At 40.6% G+C, this 17,480-nt stretch overlaps 1 protein-coding gene across 1 annotated transcript; it reads right to left on the reverse strand.

The window, feature by feature from the left end:
* Window positions 1-3,085: 3,085 nt before the first annotated feature.
* Window positions 3,086-4,290, reverse strand: LOC120032759 (zinc finger protein 2 homolog; the record flags this gene model as incomplete). Its single annotated transcript, XM_038978941.1, has 1 exon — window positions 3,086-4,290. A coding segment is annotated over one exon (996 nt), but the record flags the coding sequence as incomplete, so codon positions are not given.
* Window positions 4,291-17,480: the final 13,190 nt, after the last annotated feature.

The following is a 17,480-nucleotide window of genomic DNA, read 5'->3' on the forward strand; positions in this document are numbered from 1 at the left end:
CCTTTCCACTGCGTTAACAATGGAGGATTAGTTGATTTCCAGTTGAAGTATTTAAGATGATTGACGAGAACAGTATAGTCCAACCATCCGGTAACTTGTTTCATGCGCATCAAAGGTGAGGGTGAATTTCAGATGTTTACTGCTTGTATTGATGAAGGAGTGGAATCGATGAAGTTCCTCTGCTGTCCCCTGGAATAGAAGGAACACGTCATCAATGAAGAATTTTACAGAGCCTGATGAGGTGCTAGAATGGGTTGTTAGGGCTGACAATCACATTCTTCTCTAACAACCCCACATACAGTTACGCATAATTAGATGCATTTTTTAAACTACAATGACCATAATGACCTGAGCGCCTACTTGTCTTGTCTGTGTTTCTTTTACACCTGCTACGTAAAAGAGACGGAAGAATGCACAATGGTCAATGTTATCTGGGATCCTTGGGACATCCCTACCCTAAACCCTACCTTAACCATTTTAAATGTCAACTTCAATGGGCTAGGGACGTCCCAAGGATGTATCGCTACCTGAAAATACACAATCAAAGTGATTGATAGTTGGTATTCAGCAGTCATAAAGCCTTATTTACTTTAATGAACTACTAAAATAGTGATTTAGTCAGACAGCAGCTCTACACTTTATTGACTGACTGATCCATTCATCCTTCCATCCCTCCTCAGCCTTCCTCTCCTCTGAAGACCCAGTGAGGGTGGAGCTCAGTCAGAGAGCTGTTGAGGGACTGGTTAGGAAGAACACTTCTACAGCCAGAGAGGTCACACATGGTTTAGATGGTAAATATTTATGTCCCCTTAGTGGTTCATCACGTCAGCAAAAGGGAATATGTTCCATCATCTATGTTTATTTACATTAGTGCAAATTGTCCACTGATATTGGTGTAATTTCTCACCCCTTTTGGCTGTATGAAAGTTAATTTTCCCTCAGGCACACACATTTGTTCTTTGATATTATGAAGGTAATTTGTGTCAAATGTACTTTTCCCCACTCATTCACCCCATCTCTTTACATTGCTTATGCATATTCAGTGGCCTGACTGCATCCAGACTATGTCAAAGGCCCATCCTGGTAGATCTGAACCTAATGCAGCTTGTCGTGATCAGATGACAGAAGTCACATTTAGGTGCCAGGTGTAACTGAGGCCATAGATGCTCCATATACATTACTTTGAGTGTTTTATATAATATGACTAAATGCATTTCTGTGTTGCAGGGGCAGTCAATAAATGGAACGGCAAGGCCACAGAACATGACATAAGCAGAGCTGTGGGAGACCACCTCAAGCCCCTGGTAGAGCCGGGGGTGGTGTTTACCACTCCACCACGCCTTCAGCAGGCTGGAAAAGTGATGCTGTTTTTCATACCAAGAGTCTGTTGATTGTTCATTGGGTTCATTTGTTCAAATCAAGCTTTATTTATACAGCACATTTCAGACAGGATACAACACAATGGAAAAAACTAATAAAAATAAATATTGAGGATTAAAAACAGAAGACTGACAACTGAGCACCTAAAGGAAATGCAATTGATTAAAATATTAATTGGATGCAATATCCATCCCAAAATATAAAGGGTTCTGAAAGACACTATGGGGGTGTCCAATGAAAGTTGACTAGTAACAACAACTGGGACCTAAAAGACCCCCACCATGAGACCCACTAAATCTGCCCAAGAAGAGGAAAACAACCCACAACAAACTTAAAGACAGGAAGCAAACCAAAAAGGTGGAGCAACTAAAGGTGTTGACTCTCCACATCTATCAAGACAACTGGAGCACTGGGCCAGACACTCTTAAATAGAACCCGGACCAGCTCAGGTGAAACCCCTTCCCACTAACGAGATGGATAAGCCAGCACAGGTGTAACACATACTGACTAACGAGGTGACTCCAATCAGTGCACCCAAGACACATTTCAGTTGAATGCATTCAGTTGTACAACTGACTAGGTATCCCCATTTCCTACGCTCTAACCTCAAAATATAAATGGAAAAACCAAAGCCTGTATGTAACACCTTCCCCTTTAAGACAACCAATATATCCTATATTTTTGTTGGACAAGTTTGCTCACCACCAATAAAAAACAACTTCCATTTCACATAATCAACTACAATGCTTCACCTTCTACAATATAAAAATATTGTTAACTAGCTGTCAACAATTAAAAACAAGAAAAAACAAATTTCTAAATAATAATATACAATCGTATTATTTATTTTTGTTATAGAAAACTCACTGTCTTCTAGAACTTTCGTCTTCCTAAAACTCACTAGCTTCTAGAACTCTCGTCTCCTTGGAACGAGCCCAAACAAAACTCAAATCAAATTGTATTAGTCACATGTGCCGGAGACAACACTGGAACTCTTACTTACGAGCCCCTAACCAACAATGCAGTTTCCAAAAAATACAGAAAAGAATAAGAGATAAAACTAATCTCCGACACAGAAAAACATGTCAAAATAATTTGGAATCCATGGTAACACACTGGCTAAATACAAAACACAAATCTTTTTGACTGCCAAACCTTGAGACAATCAGCAACCAAGTTGTCTTACACAGACATTTGATTTCAAGAGGAAACTCCTGCGATATCTGTAGTAACTTTCCACCTCACTGTGTAGCTTGTCTCTCTTTTTCAGGGTTCACTCAATAGGCATGTTGTTGGATCGGGGTCCAGTCCCCAATGTACATCTAGTACATTTGGGTTGGCACATCTGAGAATGAACCCTGACATTATGAAAGCAGGATAACAATTTCAATGTCAATATAATTGTACCCATAAATTGTCAGTTGGTTGCATAAATAATTATGATTACTAAATGTTACATAATTGTAAATATGAAATATCAAAACCAAATGTACACCCCTTTGTTAATATCTAGTGGCAACAATTAACTTAATGGTGAGGCATGGAATAATAAAACATGTATCTTTTGTCAGGCTGGATGTTTGATATATAAGGTGATTTGAGTTATGCTTCTTCGGTAGTGGAATAAAGACAATTAGCATTTGAATGTTGTCAGGAAATACTAGAGTGATGTCAGATTGTTAATAAAATTGATTATAAACCAATTTATTATACTGCATCCATGTGTTTAGGCTGCAAGTACGTTGAAATTAAGTTGTTTTCAAGTCATTGAAAAAAACGACCTGAAAATACATATTTTCAACTTTCAACAAACACGGAACGAATATTGGACTTCGAGCATAGTCTTTTTTTCAACGTCTTTTCAATTACATTTTGCTAGGTGGGATATTTCACTGATATCATGAAACAATTCCTTCATGAATGTATTTTCTGATGTTTGATCAGATGTCTTTTATCGGAGAATCTCTTGTCACATTGATCACAGCTACAAAGTTTCTCCCCTGTGTGTGTTCTCTGGTGTACAATTAGCTGGCTAGATGTAGTACAACTCTTCCCACATTGATAACAGCTATAAGGTTTCTCTCCTGTGTGTCTTCTCTGGTGCACTGTCAGATGGCCAGATTGACCAAAACTCTTCCCACATTGCCCACAGCTATAAGGTTTCTCTCCTGTGTGTCTTCTCTGGTGCACTGTCAGATGGCCAGATTGACCAAAACTCTTCCCACATTGCCCACAGCTATAAGGTTTCTTTCCTGTGTGTGTTCTCTGGTGTACAATTAGATGGCTAGATGTACCAAAACTCTTCCCACATTGATCACAGCTAAAAGCTTTCTCTCCTGTGTGTGTTCTCTGGTGTACAATTAGATGGCTAGATGTAGTACAGCTCTTCCCACATTGATAACAGATATAAGGTTTCTCTCCTGTGTGTGTTCTTTGGTGCACTATCAGGCTGTCTGGTTGAGTAAAACTCTTCCCACATTGACTACAGCTATAAGGCTTCTCTCCTGTGTGTACTCTCTGGTGCACTATCAAGGAGTTTGACGCAGTAAATTTCTTCCCACATTCATCACAGCCATAAGGTTTCTCTCCTGTGTGTGTTCTCTGGTGTACAATTAGATGGCTAGATGTAGTAAAACTCTTCCCACATTGATAACAGCTATAAGGTTTCTCTCCTGTGTGTATTCTCTGGTGCACTATCAGGCTGTCTGGTTGAGTAAATCTCTTCCCACATTGATCACAGCCATAAGATTTCTCTCCTGTGTGTGTTCTCTGGTGTGATTTCAGGATGCGTGACTCAGTAAAACTCTTCCCACATTGATCACAGACATAAGATTTCTCTACTGTGTGTATTCTCTGGTGTATTTTAAGTTCTGATGTAGATTTGCAGTAAGATTTCTTCCCTGTGGATCTCTGCTGGTGTTTCTTGAGGAGTTCTGATCTGGAGAGACTTTTCTCTGCCTCGTCAGCATCATGTTGTTGTTGAGGATCCCCAGAGGATCCACGATAATCCCGTCTCTCTCCTGTGTGAACGACAAAGTCAGATGGTTAAAGGCCGACAACAGCAGAAATCCACTGTTTGAGGTACAAGGTGATTCCCAGAGCACACCCATGAAGCTGTAAAACAATTGACATCTGTTAAATTTGACAATTAAGACAGTCAAGTTAGCAACGAAAGTCATATTTCGTCTTGTTTTCACATTAGTTGTAACTAGAAATAAGTTATTAAAGTTGTTGAAATCCTAAGCAGTGTGCCAGACGACTTTTGGTCTCCAATATAGGCCCCTTTCTGTGTTTGCTAAAATTGCGGCACGAGGGCAAAGCACACACAATTTGATTGCAGAAACTCCTCCCTGCTAATAAGGAAACCACTAGTTATGGATGTAGTATATCTGGTAATGAGGAAACCACTAGTTATGGATGTAGTATATCTGCCTGGAGCAAAAAATGGTGAGCGAAGATTTGAATTTTTCACAATGTATTCTGAATATTACAGCGCAAGATCAGGAGTGCTACTGAAGGAAACTCACATTAAGCTCTCTGTCTATTTACTAATTCACCACCGTGTGGGAAAACTCAGGGGAGTTCTCATAGGCTGACCGCAAAAATAGCCTCCATTTCCAGGTTGCTTATGAGTGCATTTCACATTACTTTTGGAATATAATTGTAAGGCTCGTTTGAATCTCCTGCTTAATATGTTTGTGTTATTGTCACAAATCAACTGCTTTATACTTAAAAAACACTTCAACCAGTAAAATGCTCTTTGGCTAGCTTTTCCATCAGCCTGACAATGAGGGTTTGTACACTGTTTGTTACACTAAGTGTTTAACAAATTGGCACATAACTTCACCAAACAATAACATAGTAGAGGTCGACCGATTATGATTTTTCAACGCCAATACCGATTATTGGAGGACCAAAAAAGCTGATACCGATTAAATCGGACGATTTTATATATATATTTGTAATAATGACAATTACAACAATACTGAATGAACACTTATTTTAACTTAATATAATACATCAATAAAATCAATTTAGTCTCAAATAAATAATGAAACATGTTCCATTTGTTTTCATGCAGAAACACAGTGTTGGAGAAGAAAGTAAAAGTGCAATATGAGCCATGTAAAAATGCTAACTTTAAATTCCTTGCTCAGAACATGAGAACATATGAAAGCTGGTGGTTCCTTTTAACATGAGTCTTCAATATTCCCAGATAAGAAGTTTTAGGTTGTAGTTATTATTGGAATTATAGAACTATTTCCCTCTATACCATTTGTATTTCATATACCTTTGACTATTGGATGTTCATGTAGGCATTATAGTATTGCCAACCTAATCTTGGGAGTTGATAGGCTTGAAGTCATAAACAGAGCTGTGCTTCAAGCATTACGAAGAGCTGCTGGCAAACGCAGGAAAGTGCTGCTTGAATGAATGTTTGAATGAATGCTTACGAGCCTGCTGCTGCCTACCACCACTCAGTCACCGCTCAGTCAGACTGCTCTATTGAATATCAAATCATAGACTTAATTATAATAAACACAGAAATACGAGCCTTAGGTCATATTCAATTCAATATCGCTCTTCACCGACCCAGGAAGGAGCGGGGCCAAACAGGTGTTGTACCTCGTATCCCTCCTTCAGGGAACAGTAATTATAGTCATAAAGTTATGCTCCCTTTCAGTCGGTCAACTTGAGGTACAACATACTATGGGGAAATACAATCATTCCCCAAAGCCGACTCAAACGGATAATACATGAAACGGCCCCTGGCAGAGCACCCAGACCTGACCCTACAAGATGCGTCAGTTTTGTAAATGTATTCATTGTCTTTTGTTTGAAACACTCCTGTCAATGCGTTGAGTAAGGATGCACACCTGATTACTCATATAGTAGTAGAACTAGTCTACCTGGTTACACATATAGAAGTAGGACTAGTCTACCTGGTTACACATATAGAAGTAGGACTAGTCTACCTGTCCTGAGTGCAAATGTAGGCCTATAAATGTGCCCATTTGCGGATGTCTGATAGTATTTCTGATTGTCTTAACGCACCACCACTAATAAGTTGTGGAGCTTCTCAAAGCACATTGTTTTTTCACCTCAAACAGCAAGTAAACAAAGTCTAATCAAAATCAATTGCAAATGAGAATAACTATAAAAAATATTTCCAGCTCTATTCCTTTCGATAACCACTCGGCACAAAAGGGAACATTTTGATTACTTCTTATCCCTTTCACAAATAGCCTAAAGCTGTGTCGGTCGAGAACTCACAGGCACGGGAAACCGAGGGCCCAGAATACACTGCTCAAAAAAATAAAGGGAACACTTAAACAACACAATGTAACTCCAAGTCAATCACACTTCTGTGAAATCAAACTGTCCAATTAGGAAGCAACACTGATTGACAATACATTTCAAATGCTGTTGTGCAAATGGAATAGACAAAAGGTGGAAATTATAGGCAATTAGCAAGACACCCCCAAAAAAGGAGTGATTCTGCAGGTGGTGACCACAGACAACTTCTCAGTTCCTATGCTTCCTGGCTGATGTTTTGGTCACTTTTGAATGCTGGCGGTGCTCTCACTCTAGTGGTAGCATGAGACGGAGTCTACAACCCACACAAGTGGCTCAGGTAGTGCAGTTCATCCAGGATGGCACATCAATGCGAGCTGTGGCAAAAAGGTTTGTTGTGTCTGTCAGCGTAGTGTCCAGAGCATGGAGGCGCTACCAGGAGACAGGCCAGTACATCAGGAGACGTGGAGGAGGCCATAGGAGGGCAACAACCCAGCAGCAGGACCGCTACCTCCGCCTTAGTGCAAGGAGGTGCACTGCCAGAGCCCTGCAAAATGACCTCCAGCAGGCCACAAATGTGCATGTGTCTGCTCAAACGGTCAGAAACAGACTCCATGAGGGTGGTATGAGGGCCCGACGTCCACAGGTGGGGGTTGTGCTTACAGCCCAGCACCGTGCAGGACGTTTGGCATTTGCCAGAGAACACCAAGATTGGCAAATTCGCCACTGGCGCCCTGTGCTCTTCACAGATGAAAGCAGGTTCACACTGAGCACATGAGCACATGTGACAGACGTGACAGAGTCTGGAGACGCCGTGGAGAACGTTCTGCTGCCTGCAACATCCTCCAGCATGACCGGTTTGGCGGTGGGTCAGTCATGGTGTGGGGTGGCATTTCTTTGTGGGGCTGCACAGCCCTCCATGTGCTCGCCAGAGGTAGCCTGACTGCCATTAGGTACCGAGATGAGATCCTCAGACCCCTTGTGAGACCATATGCTGACACATGCACATTTGTGGCCTGCTGGAGGTCATTTTGCAGGGCTCTGGCAGTGCACCTCCTTGCACAAAGGCGGAGGTAGCGGTCCTGCTGCTGGGTTGTTGCCCTCCTACGGCCTCCTCCACGTCTCCTGATGTACTGGCCTGTCTCCTGGTAGCGCCTCCATGCTCTGGACACTACGCTGACAGACACAGCAAACCTTTTTGCCACAGCTCGCATTGATGTGCCATCCTGGATGAACTGCACTACCTGAGCCACTTGTGTGGGTTGTAGACTCCGTCTCATGCTACCACTAGAGTGAGAGCACCGCCAGCATTCAAAAGTGACCAAAACATCAGCCAGGAAGCATAGGAACTGAGAAGTGGTCTGTGGTCACCACCTGCAGAATCACTCCTTTTTTGGGGGTGTCTTGCTAATTGCCTATAATTTCCACCTTTTGTCTATTCCATTTGCACAACAGCATTTGAAATTTATTGTCAATCAGTGTTGCTTCCTAAGTGGACAGTTTGATTTCATAGAAGTGTGATTGACTTGGAGTTACATTGTGTTGTTTAAGTGTTCCCTTTATTTTTTTGAGCAGTGTATTTTATACAATGTTTCAAGTTCATTTTAGACAGGCCATGCGATTTATAGGACATTTATTTGCAATGTTTTTATTTGTTGGCTTTATGTAGGCTAGTTTTTACATAGTTGGCAATGGCAATAAAAGTTACTTTTAGATTTGTATAATTTTCATTTAGATAGAATGTAGATTAATCACAGACAATGATTTTGAGATACTATTATAAATTAAATGACTGTTCCAGTAAAATGAACATATGAAAATCATAACTGGCACCAGATCAGTAGAAATGGTAAGATACATTTGCACTCCAAATGTAGGTTGCTGACTGCTTGTGTAGCCGATTACCAGCAACGTCAGAATGTATGATGGCCAGCAGGAGGAGGTGGATCGGGAAGAGTTTTGTCTCTTCTGGTTGGGCGTTATTGATGTAATGGCATGAAAATAAATTGGGTGAATATTATACAATGACTTATCAACAGCTCTAACAATTTGACCCCGACAGGAAATCTACACTGGTAATTCTAGAATATACTATATAGCCTAGAAACCTGGTTAAACTATCATTATGACATCATGCATGGCCAGTCCTTGTATTCATAGTGTAGTGAATTCAGGGGGTATCCCTGAGCTGGACTCAAACCCGGGTCCAGCGACTGTCAAGCCAACACCTTATAACTGTTCCGCCAAGATGTCTGAACTTCTTGACGAGGTCGCTAGGTTTTGGATTACGGTTGCTACAATAGCTTTCTCTATGAATTTGAGAGTGGTTACATTTCTCCAGCCCCCATCCCTCAGCTGTTTACCAAACCAAGTCTCTGGGCAGCCATTTTGTTGCTGTTTAAAAAACCCACACAACCCAGCAATCTGCAGTTCAAACAATAACAAATCTGTCATTCCACCACTGTTTTGGTAATAAGATGATGGGGATGGAGAAATGTAACTACCTTCAAATTCATAGACAGACCTATGGATGCAAGGACTGACCATCCATGATATCAACATTATAGTTTTAACCATGTTGAGGCAATACAGTGTTGATTTACATTGTTTCTAAACATTGGAGTAAAAAAAGCTTATTCTGGGTTCTGATGAGGTACAACAGTTGAACTAAGCTCATGAGGCATGTGTTATACTCTTCAAGAATCAATGGCTATAAATAAATAATTTAAAAGTCAAAATATGGATGTAGCAATTGCAGATTTCCCCTTTAACACCAAACATCAGTTCAACAACTGCAGAGCTTGTGCCTCTGTATTTAAGACAGTACTTACTAGTGTTAATCAGGGCTCGCTTTCCCAAAACCACCGTATGGCTAAATTCATCGTTAGAACAATTAGATGCCTTAAGATGCGTTTGGGAAACCGGGCCCAGAAATCCAGTTTCCTCCTCTAATTCCTCCTCCATTTTGGATGTGACAGTCATCTCCTCCTCCTCCTCTTTCACTCCAAAAACTGCATCCTCCTTTTTCTCTTCCTCCTCTACTTTTACTGTAACATCCTCCTCCTCTTTCACTCTGAACGCGTCTTCCTCTTTTTTCACTGTAACGTCTTTATCTTCTTCTTTAACTGTAACAGCCTCAACCTCTTCTTGTTTTACTGTGATATCCTCCTCTTCCTCCTCCTCTTTCACGAGAGCTTCTTTCTCCGTCCAGCAGACCTTCTCTTCTTTAGCAGGAGGAGAGTAGCTTAGTGAACTCATGGTCGGGGATAATAGCTAGTTAGCATTAGCGACTAGACTAGTGCTAACTTAACCAGCCAGCTAGTTGACTTACAACGTAAATAATACATTAAATGCGGTAGCTAGTTGTTTCCACGTGAGTATGTTTCAATCATAGTTGCAAATAAACCACGAAATTGTCTAAATAACTTGAATGTTCCGACTTTGTTGGCCAGCGAGCTACCGAGGTAGCTGCAGTTGTTGAAGAAGCGTTCCGTCCACTAGATTATACGTCACACTAGAAACATCACCTGAAAGACACATATCGCCATCTGCTGTCTGGAGGGAGGAAACGCAGTTGAGGAGGGAAACCTTTTTTCTTCCTTCATTGAATTATAATGTTATAAAGCAGTTTAGGGAAACGTTTTTTTCTTCTCCATTGAATAAGAATATTATATCAACACGTACAAAGAGCAACAAGTGTTGTTGGATTAGTTCAGATTTTTTATGAGATTTTAAAACAAACTCTACATCAACTCCACATCTGTGTTTCTGATTCAGTCAAATAACTAGATATCAAAATTATCACCTAGTTATTGATACCCTTGATAAAGATGAGCAAAAATTACTGTATGAAATAAATAAATAAACTTTACCCACTAACAGGATATTTTAGCCCAAAACCTGGTTACCTCTCTGCTAGGAGGCTGAAACTTGGGGCATAAGTGGATCTTCCAGAAAGACACATCAACATCCACAAAGACATTTTTAATTGGGCACAAAATCAACATTTTCAATGGCCATCTCAGTCTTCGGACTTGAACTCCATTGAAAACCTGTGGTTTGAATTGAACAGGGCAGTCCATATGGGCAGACAAAATAAATCGAGGACCTGGAGAGATTCTGTATGGAGGAATGGTCTGAGATCCCACCCAATGTGTTCTCTAATCTCATAAAACATTTCAGTGTCGTTATCCTCCCAAGGGGAAGGTGCTGGAGTATTGAAAACATGGGTGGCAATAATTCAGACCCCTACCTTTTGAGAATTACATGTTAAACTAAATCTCTTCCTCTGAGCAATTGTATTAGTATAAAATAATATAATTTCCCTTTATTTTTGGTGAATCAATACCCCATGTAGATGTATATAATGAACAGACTAGGTCTATACTGCTCCTACATGGTGTAACAATACATCATGTAGATGTATATAATGAACAGACTAGGTCTATACTGCTCCTACATGGTGTAACAACACATCATGTAGATGTATATAATGAACAGACTAGGTCTATACTGCTCCTACATGGTGTAACAATACATCATGAGATGTATATAATGAACAGACTAGGTCTATACTGCTCCTACATGGTGTAACAATACATCATGTAGATGTATATAATGAACAGACTAGGTCTATACTGCTCCTACATGGTGTAACAATACATCATGTAGATGTATATAATGAACAGACTAGGTCTATACTGCTCCTACATGGTGTAACAACACATCATGTAGATGTATATAATGAACAGACTAGGTCTATACTGCTCCTACATGGTGTAACAATACATCATGAGATGTATATAATGAACAGACTAGGTCTATACTGCTCCTACATGGTGTAACAATACATCATGTAGATGTATATAATGAACAGACTAGGTCTATACTGCTCCTACATGGTGTAACAATACACCATGTAGATGTATACAATGAACAGACTAGGTCTGTACTGCTCCTACATGGTGTAACAATACATCATGTAGATGTATATAATGAACAGACTAGGTCTATACTGCTCCTACATGGTGTAACAATACTTCATGTAGATGTATATAATGAACAGACTAGGTCTATACTGCTCCTACATGGTGTAACAATACATCATGTAGATGTACACTACCATTCAAAAGTTTGGGGTCACTTAGAAATGTCCTTGTTTTTTAAAGAAAAAATATATATATATATATTTACCTGTTTTTGCTTTGTCATTATGGGGTATTGTGATGTCATTATGGGGTATTGTGATGTCATTACTGGGTATTGTGTAGATTGATGAGGGAAAAAATGATTTAAGCCTTTTTAGAATAAGGCTGTAAGGTAACAAAATGTGGAAAGAGTGAAGGGGTCTGAATGCTTCCCGAATGCATTGTATATATAGGGGCAGTACTTAGTGACATCACTTCATGAAACAGGAGGTACAAATATATAACATAGTTTCACAGTATCAACATTCAATGTATCAAAATATATGACCAAGCTGGAAGTGGAAACGCCAGCCCAGCCACAAGCCTCGAGGTTCACTGATGAACAACCTCCTCCTTCACATCTGACTCCTGATGATCAACCTCCTCCTTCACATCTGACTCCTGATGATCAACCTCCTCCTTCACATCTGACTCCTGATGATCAACCTCCTCCTTCACATCTGACTCCTGATGATCAACCTCCTCCTTCACATCTGACTCCAGTGATCAATCCAGAGCGTCTTCTTTTTTGGGGAATCCCGATGGACGACGTCATCGAATAGGACGTCAGCACCACAACCGCCCACAAGTTAATTGTCATTGAGGTTATTAATGGGAAGAACATTAGCAATATGTCCTGTCTGGTAACTTGTCTTTCGTTCAAAGGATTTACATTGGCAGGTGCACAGGGAGAAACCCCATTAAAAAAAACTCAGTTGATCTTAAACTGCAGAAAAACTTTTGGAAGTCTTTAACTGCATCAAAGTCTGTGGCCTGTGAAGTTGGGACAAATGATAGTCCCTTATTATACAAGAGACAAAATTCACAAATTCTACAGCACAACGGCAGAGTCATGTCTTAAGTGTAAAACTAACAATGACTCAATAATCCTTCTGTGAATGTTATGATGTCATAAAGTTATGAGAGGAGTTAGAAAGTTGGCTGTCAGAAGTACAATTATACAATGTAAAATTACTTTTAATCTGTCTGTCTGTAAATTTCAAGACATGGCATTTAAGGGTGCAGTGAGATACCCGATGGTTGGATGATACTTTTCTCATAAATCATCTTAAATATTATACTTAATTAAACCTGGAAATCAACCAATCCTCTGTTGTTAATTCAATAGAAAGGTAAAATGCTTAATATCTAAAAGTTGAAAGTGACGGAGAAAAAAAAAATGGTGCTGATGAATGCGCTGGCTGTGTTCCAGTGTGTCTGGGCAGGTGTGATGTAGTTAATGGAGATGGAGGTGTGTTCTAGTGGGTCTGGGCAGGTGTGATGTAGTTAATGGAGATGGAGGTGTGTTCTAGTGGGTCTGGGCAGGTGTGATGTAGTTAATGGAGATGGAGGTGTGTTCTAGTGGGTCTGGGCAGGTGTGATGTAGTTAATGGAGATGGAGGTGTGTTCCAGTGGGTCTGGGCAGGTGTGATGTAGTTAATGTTTCTATGATGTTGTTTGTATGTGTATGTTTTGCATTGTTTATAAAATATCAAATAAAATATTGAAATATTGAAAATATTGAAATAATCAATGGTTATAGTAAATGGGTCTTTCTATAACTGCCAGCGTAGATTTCCTGTTGGGGTCAAATTGTTAGAGCTGTTGATAAGTCATTGTATAATATTCTGGCAATTCTTTTCATGCCATTACATTAAATGCGAAATATTGTATTTTCTTAGCAAGGTGTTGCTCAAATAATCTTAGCTGCTAATTGCTAGTTAGCGGGCTAGCTAGCTTGCTAAATGTATTAAGAGTCCGAGCAAACGTAGCTAGCTAATACTGCCTGTTACCAGTGCTAGTGTAGGCCTAGATAAGCATGTTTGTGCAGCGGTATCTTATCAGAGAGGAGTAAGCGAAGTATGAATATGTTGGCTAGCTAGCCGGCTACATGAAGTAAGAAAACAACATGTAATGTAACATCTAATTAGGGTCAACTGGAAACACTGACCAACACTTTGGTTCCTACCATGTCTTCTTCTCTGAGGTTTATTGTCAGACTACACTCATCAGGTGTATTGCTGCCACCTACTGTACGGGGTTGTAAAAAATAATGAAAACACAAAAAAATTGGGAATAACAAATCATACTAATTACGTAAAATAAACACGAACCAAATTCACTCCACTACCCTGAATTTCAAACAAAAATGGTACTATTCAGATCCCTACACAGGTTCAGGAACCCGGGAGAGGGGGAACGTCTTCATTCAGTACTCCCTGTAACATTTAGTCTGAAGTCCTGGAGATCCAGAAATCTATTTGCCGCCTTCACAATGATGTCTAGCTTCTTAGATGTTTTATTAGTTTATTATTAATGCAATTTATCACTGCTGCAGTGAGGGCAATGCAAACGCAACTTTGTTGTAGAAACTCCTCCAAGCTAATGCGGAAACTGCTAGTTTTGGACGAAGGTTACTAATAATTTATTAATGCAATTTATCACTTGCTCTATAAACACAACAATGTCCACCTTCTACACTATTAGTGTGTTGGGATCCTTCTCCTGCATGGCTTCACTGCAGACTGTGGGATATGAACTACCTTCTCCTCTCTACTCACTCCTTCAGCTATTTTCACTCCCTCCACATAGGACACCTGCTGGATGGGCCTGATCCTAGCTGCTGTGACATCCTTCTTCCGTACAGGGCACTCCAGGAACTTGGGAACGTGATTCCCATCACAATTACAACATGCTTCATCTGACTACGATATATTTATTCCTTCGACAAACACTTGCCACGTGTCCAAACTTTTTTACAATTGTAACACTGCAGCGGCTTCTGTATATCTCACTTACCCAGGTTTTACATAAGATGGGAGAACCACTTCACCAAACCACAGTAAAACCTTCTGTCTATCATTAATTTTAATCAACATGCGTCTACCTGAAATGTATAACCTAAACCACACAAAGCTTTCTCCTTTTGCGCTGTTGACACACAATCAGTATCATACCGCTCCTGGTCACTCGAACCGATTCCACTTGACCCAATTCATCCTTCACCGTCTTTGAGACCGTTAACAGGTCACCCACAAAAACATCTTTGCTGATGATTCCCACTCCGACCCTAAACTGCTGTTCATTACCAACTTTAGCTCTTTTCACTCCACTGTTCTTCACCATCATCCACTCAGTCTCAACAACTGTACTCACGCCAAGAGAATCCCACAATGCTTCCTCCATTGCTCCTCCAGTCATCCCCTGGACTCCCTCGCTCTGTGCTGTGAAAGATGTGAGAGTTTGTGTTCTCAAAATAGCATCTATGTTGTTCTCATTCCATCTATATTGTTCTCATACCATCTATATTGTTCTCATTCCATCTATATTGTTCTCATTCCAGCACATCTGTTGCTTCACCAACTTGTTTTCCCTTTTGTCTGCACTACTTGCTGTCATTTTCCTTCCTGATTTCCCTCTCTTGGATGTCTCCACCATGCTCCTACTCTGTCAGTAGTTCCTCCCTAGTTTATTAATTGGTAGTCAAACAACAATATATTCAAGGTGCTGCACATTCTATTCCAAATCTAGAATGAGAGTCGTCATTATGTTTCCATGATTTCAACAGTTCACCAGTTAACTAAGCCTATAATGTGGACACCAAGGATGTGGATACCAAGGAACTTGAAGCTTTCAACTGCTCCACTACAACCCCTTTGATGAGAATGGGGGCTTGCTCAGTGTTTAGTCCCAGGGTCCTTAGCTTAGTGATGAGCTTTGAGGGTACTATGGTGTTGAACGCTGAGCTGTAGTCGATGAATAGCATTCTCACATGGGCGTTCCTTTTGTCCAGGTGGGAAAGTGCAGTGTGGAGTGCAATAGAGATTGCATCATCTGTGGATCTGTTGGGGCGGTATGCAAATTGGTGTGGGTCTAGGGTTTCTGAGATAATGGTGTTGATGTGAGCCACGACCAGCTTTTCAAAGCACTTCATGGCTACAGACGTGAGTGCTACGGGTCGGTAGTCATTTAGGCAGGTTACCTTAGTGTTCTTGGGCACAGGGACCATGGTGGTCTGCTTGAAACATCTTGGTATTACAGACTCAGACAGGGGATGAAAATGTCAGTGAAGACCCTTGCCAGTTGGTCAGCGCATGTTTGGAGTAGACGTCCTGGTAATCAGTTTGGCCCTGTGGCCTTGTGAATGTTAACCTGTTTAAAGGTCTTACTCACATCGATTGCGGAGAGCGTGATCACAAAGTCGTCCGGAACAGCTAATGCTGTCATGCATGTATCAGTGTTACTTTCCTCGAAGCGAGCATAGAAGTAATTTAGCTCGTCTGGTAGGCTCGTGTCACTGGGCAGCTATCGGCTGTGCTTCCCTTTGTAGTCTGTGGCAAGCTCTGCCACATCCGATGAGGGTCGGAGCCGGTGTTCAAGGGGTATATCAATCTCCCCAGGGTAGCAGTAATACGTTGAGAGATTTGTCCACAAAGGGGTACCCCTCCCATAGGTGGCTCATTATTGGGATTCATTGCTGATTCCTACCTGTAGCTCACTATGAAGTGTCTAGTGATACAGGTTAAGGGCCCTGTTGGAGATTGGTGGTTAGTAGCGGAGTCGAGGGAACAAGCAGGGTTGGACACGGCCATGTTATTATCCCACACAGTCTCTGTGGTTCATTTGAACCCCGTTCCTGGGAATTAGATTTGATTACAAATCGCCCCAGTCTGTTACCACAGAAGGGGTCCGTTTGTCCCATTTCCAGCAAGGTTACGAGGCGCTTTGACATTTCCAGAGTCAGTTTATTTTGGTACTGTCCATATGTAGCTTTTTTTGGTCACAGAATGGCTGAATAAGTGCAACATTTTACCTGGAGCTAACTATGCAGAGCATAGTGCATGTCGAATGACTTTAGCTTCCCTCCAGGCCTGAGGGCACACGCTCTCTAGTAGGCTTAAATTAAAGATACGGAAAATAGGAGTGGCAATATAGTCCGCTATTATCCTCAGTAATTTTCCATCTAGATTGTCAGACCCCGATGGCTTGTCATTGTTGATAGACAACAATAATTGTTTCACCTCTTCCACACTGACTTTACGGAATTCTAAATTACAATGCTTGTCTTTCATAATTTGGTCAGATATACTTGGATGTGTATTGTCAGCGTTTGTTGCTGGTATGTCATGCCTAAATTTGCTAATCTTGCCAATGAAAAGATCATAAAAGTAATGGGCTTTGTGATGAATTAGCAATCTGATTCAGTACATTTTTTCCCAAAATTGTATGTAAGGTTCTCCAAAGCTTTTTACTATCATTCTTTATGTCGTTTATCTTTGTTTCATTGTGTCGTTTTTTTCTTTTTATTCAGTTTAGTCACATGATTTCTCAATTTGCAGGATGTTTGCCAATCGGTTGTGCAGCCAGATTAATTTGCCATTCCTTTTACCTCATCCTTCTCAACCATACCATTTTTCAACTCCTCATCAATCCACTGGGATTTAACAGCTTTTACAGTCATTTTCTTAATGAGTGCATGCTTATTAGTAACTGGAATAAGCAATTTCATAAATGCGTGCAGCGTCTGGTTGCTCCTCATTACATACCACAGAGCAGCAAATATTCTTTACATCAACATAGGAATCCCCAGTTTTATTAAATATTTGAGACACACAAATG

Source organism: Salvelinus namaycush, chromosome 39 (genome assembly GCF_016432855.1).
Source record: "Salvelinus namaycush isolate Seneca chromosome 39, SaNama_1.0, whole genome shotgun sequence".
In the NCBI taxonomy this organism is placed as follows: Eukaryota; Metazoa; Chordata; class Actinopteri; order Salmoniformes; family Salmonidae; genus Salvelinus; species Salvelinus namaycush.